The 3960-nt window shown below is 35.9% G+C and overlaps 2 protein-coding genes and 1 pseudogene across 2 annotated transcripts; 1 reads left to right on the top strand and 2 right to left on the bottom strand.

The window, feature by feature from the left end:
• Positions 1–83: 83 nt before the first annotated feature.
• Positions 84–691, bottom strand: LOC109590704 (uncharacterized; the record flags this gene model as incomplete). The annotated part of the gene is made up of 5 exons (XM_020006588.1): positions 571–691; positions 461–522; positions 315–406; positions 212–259; positions 84–158 (listed from the first exon to the last, which is right to left on the bottom strand). Coding segments are annotated over exons 1-5 (372 nt in total), but the record flags the coding sequence as incomplete, so codon positions are not given.
• A 615-nt stretch (positions 692–1306) lies between these two features.
• LOC100636259 (EF-hand calcium-binding domain-containing protein 11 pseudogene) lies at positions 1307–2720 on the bottom strand (annotated as a pseudogene).
• Positions 2721–2750: 30 nt separating this feature from the next.
• LOC100636132 (eukaryotic initiation factor 4A-II-like) lies at positions 2751–3957 on the top strand (the record flags this gene model as incomplete). Its single annotated transcript, XM_011410249.2, has 6 exons — positions 2751–2807; positions 2909–2957; positions 3007–3086; positions 3178–3230; positions 3307–3446; positions 3826–3957. Coding segments are annotated over exons 1-6 (492 nt in total), but the record flags the coding sequence as incomplete, so codon positions are not given.
• Between the last annotated feature and the right edge of the window lie 3 nt (positions 3958–3960).

Below are 3960 nucleotides of genomic sequence, written 5' to 3'. Positions count from 1 at the left end.
GCTTGATTGATAATTGTCCTTGAGCTAAAACAGAAAAAAACATTTATAATGCTTACAAAAAGTTACATTCAAACACATCTTACTTCTTCACCCCATGCTAAATCATGATTAGGGGAAATGATCCTAAGCAAACTTTTAGTATCACATAGCTTCACTTCCTATACACATATCTGAATGTCACAACAAGGAAAGTCTTGCATAGGTAACTTACATTTTTATCAATTGTTGCCAAGAATCTACCAGAAGCTTGGTGTTTTAACTATCAAATCATATAAAATACGTTTATCCATGCATGCAATTCTGTAGCAACTAACACAAACAACGCTGCCATAAGTAATCTTTTCTATCACTTCACATGATGGCTGTTGTGTTGGCACTTTCTCCAGAGTGATACTAAATGTGGCAACTAAAAGAGAAGTGGTGGCATAAATACACGCATGAACTCAAAATCTTGTCTCACAATCAGTAACTTTGATATTTTCTTTACTAACAATATCCAACTCCAGGTCACGTTTTCTAGGCCTGACACATCAATACAATTGCAATGACGAGCTATTATACTCTTCTTACCTATTAGGTGCACCATACACATATCCAGACTCAAATGAACAGTAAAGCTGAATGATGTCTCCATCATGTACATTAAATGAGCTAGTAGGCTCCATGCTTAGATTGAGTGTGGCACAACTGGACTGTAACAATACTGTTCTTCAAAAAACAAAAACAAGCAGAATTGTGAATAATACAATTCAATAATAAATATTATTAAAGGAAATTCCTTCTCACTTTGAGGTCTTCTTTAATTATAATCATTGACATAACAAAAAATCATGAATAAATGAACTAGCCACTTGTTGACACAATCATTGGAATGCAAAATTAATGAAGTGAACACTCCATTCACATTTTACTCAAACTCCTACAAGTACACCATGATGTACAGTGTACATGCATTGAGCGTCTTTCACATAATAAAAAATTCATTATTGAAGAGGGTCATGATCCATAAAAATTTATAACAATTTTAAGGTACTTCCTTACGTACCATAAATGAAGGATCTATATAAAAGTTGCTTACAGCTAGCAGTATGTAGTTGAATAAAGTAAGCTATAGTATATAATATATAGTATAATATAGTACTCATTGAAATAGAGGGTACAGTTAAGTCAAACAGAGACTCAAGAAAAAGTGCACTAGCCCAAACAATGTACATGTATTAAATCCTCTCTCGTTTATCCATCCCACTCCCTCTTTTTGATACCTACAATTGTATTATATCAGCAAAATAATAATTTAAGTTAATATTTATTGTGAAAATGATGATAAAATTGTTAAGTTTTTAAACATTAACTCAAAGTCTCTATAAGTGACACGTCCATCTAAATCACCATCAATCTCTTGAAAGAAGGACTCTACTCTGCTACAAGGTATCAGTGGAGCCACCTAGCAATGAAATGTACACTACATGTACATGTACATACAGACTGAATGATACAGTTAGGTACAGTACATGTGCTATAAAACAGAGAGCATTGAGGGGCTACACTCAGGGTTTCTTTGCATAGCACTCATGCTGCTTTTGTTGCAGATAGTCAAAAAGCTACATTATCTTTGCATTATGTAGCTTCTATAGTTGTAGATTGTGAAAGTCCCAGTACTATTGTACACGTTCTGTATGCAAATTTCGCCAGAAATGAAAAGGAGAGAATTCTCCATTTTTATAATTTTATCTGATGCATAAAAATCTTCTTATGTTGAGTAGAAAGTTTGAGCAGATTTTGATCAAACTTGAATTTATAAACAAATTTACTAATGTTGCTCCAAAATTAGGTAAAGTCCCTGTACTCAGGCCAAATTTTGCCAAAGGAGGGAATTTTCCATTTTTATACTCTTCAGCGGATACATATACAGGTTCTTATGTTGTGTGTAAAGTTTGAGTTGATTCTGATCAAATTTGGATTTTTTATGAATTTGTAAAGGCACTCAAAAATTGGACCAAAAACCCATGCCCGCCAAATTTCATCAGTCAAAAATAAAAAGGAAAGAATTCTCCATGATCGTACGTACATGTACAATGTACCTTTGCAAAAGCGTCTTTACAATCCTCTAGTGATATGAATCCTCGTGAGAAGCGATCGAAAGCCATAAAAGTCTGACGTATAATCTCAGAAGAGTCCTGCGCCTGCAATCTGGGAAGAACCAGATCACTAAATGCTTTGAGGTCAAGTCCAGTCTCTTCGTCCCCTGCTTTCTCTTTCCAGGAACTGTTTATTTCGTATTTTGAGGGTTTGTATCCAAACAATTCGATAATTGCAACTTTGTAATCTCTTTTGGAGAGATAGCCTTTCTTGTTCTCGTCTGCTGATTCAAAAGCAAGGGAAATCTTTCTTTGCATGATAGCCTGGAATAATTAAACTAAAATTTAAATCTTAAATAATTTTTCAAAAAATGCAGAATATAATTGTGTAATGAGAAAGACAAAAATAATGATTAATAATAAAAAAATAACTTGTGACGAATGAAGTAAAAGAAAACAAAAAATAATTAAGTTTTAATGTCTCAAAGTAAATAAAAAACAAATTACCATTGCAATCAAAACAATTCATTATACAAGATAAATTCTACATTTGACAATAGTCTTACCACTAAATTGGAGCTAAAATATTAGGAGTTTGGAGGGACCTATGAGCTGGCGGCCATTTTGAAGCAAACTGCGCATGCGCAACCCGCCAACGCAATTTCCATGTGGTGCATGTGCTCAACTCAACATGGCTGAAGAAAGTAGAAGAGAAGGAGGAGGAGACGGGTAAGGATTGATAACTATCCCTTATTCTCTTACTAAAACTGTCTCACTGTCATCCCATGGGATAGTACTACTTGAAAAATTACTTTATTTTTTTGTTATAGTCAAGACGGCCTGGATTACGGGGGTCGAATGGACCCCGGCCTTATTGAGGTACCCTGTCCCTTTGTTGTATGTCCGTTATGTCTCTTATTGTTTTTAGAGTAATTGGGATGAGGTTGTGGAGAAATTTGATGACATGAACTTGAAAGAGGAGCTATTACGTGGGATATATGCTTATGGGTTAGTCTTACATGCATGTACATGTACTTTGACATGTAAGTACACATTGATCTCTCTCTCTCTCTCTCTCTCTCTTTCTCTCTTATTATAGTTTTGAAAAGCCTTCGGCAATTCAACAGCGTGCCATAATCCCATGCATAAAGGGTAAAGTACATTGTTACGTGTACATGTATATTGTTCTCTCTCCCTCTCCTTCCCCTCTCCTTCTCTCTCTTCTCAGGTCATGATGTCATTGCTCAGGCTCAGTCTGGTACTGGGAAGACAGCTACATTTGCTATATCAATACTACAGACCATTGATGAAAAGAAGCAATCCTGTCAGGCACTCATCTTGGCACCAACACGAGAACTGGCCCAACAGGTGTCCTGAAAGAGAGATAGTTTGTGTGTGTGTGTATGATAGAGAAAGAGTGAGGGGCTGTTTTACAAATACACAGCCCTGGTATAGTACTGAATCCCATATACATGTACCATGTATTAGAGAATTATGTAATGGTCGTTTATAGACATACCTATGTTTCCTTACTTTTTTCCTCTATGCGTGTACTGTACATGTAGCTGATGACTCTATGTGTATATTGTGTAATATACACGTAGATGATTCCAAGAATTGCTTGATGAATCTATTCATTTCCTGTCACTATTTTGATTATCTCCATCTCTTCCTCTTTCACTCTCTCCTTTCTCATTATCACCAAACTTCACCCATCTCTCTCTCTCTCTCTCTCTCTCTCCCTCAGATTCAAAAGGTTGTTATAGCTCTTGGTGATTACCAGGACATTCTGTGTCATGCGTGTATTGGTGGTACTAACGTTAGAAGTGACATTGCTAAACTAGAGCAGGGACAGCATGTGGTGGTTGGTACCCCTGGACGA

Source organism: Amphimedon queenslandica, unplaced genomic scaffold, assembly GCF_000090795.2.
Source record: "Amphimedon queenslandica unplaced genomic scaffold, v1.1 AMPQUscaffold_9619_Cont18266, whole genome shotgun sequence".
NCBI classification, from domain to species: Eukaryota; Metazoa; Porifera; class Demospongiae; order Haplosclerida; family Niphatidae; genus Amphimedon; species Amphimedon queenslandica.
This window is presented reverse-complemented; position numbering and strand designations above follow the sequence as displayed.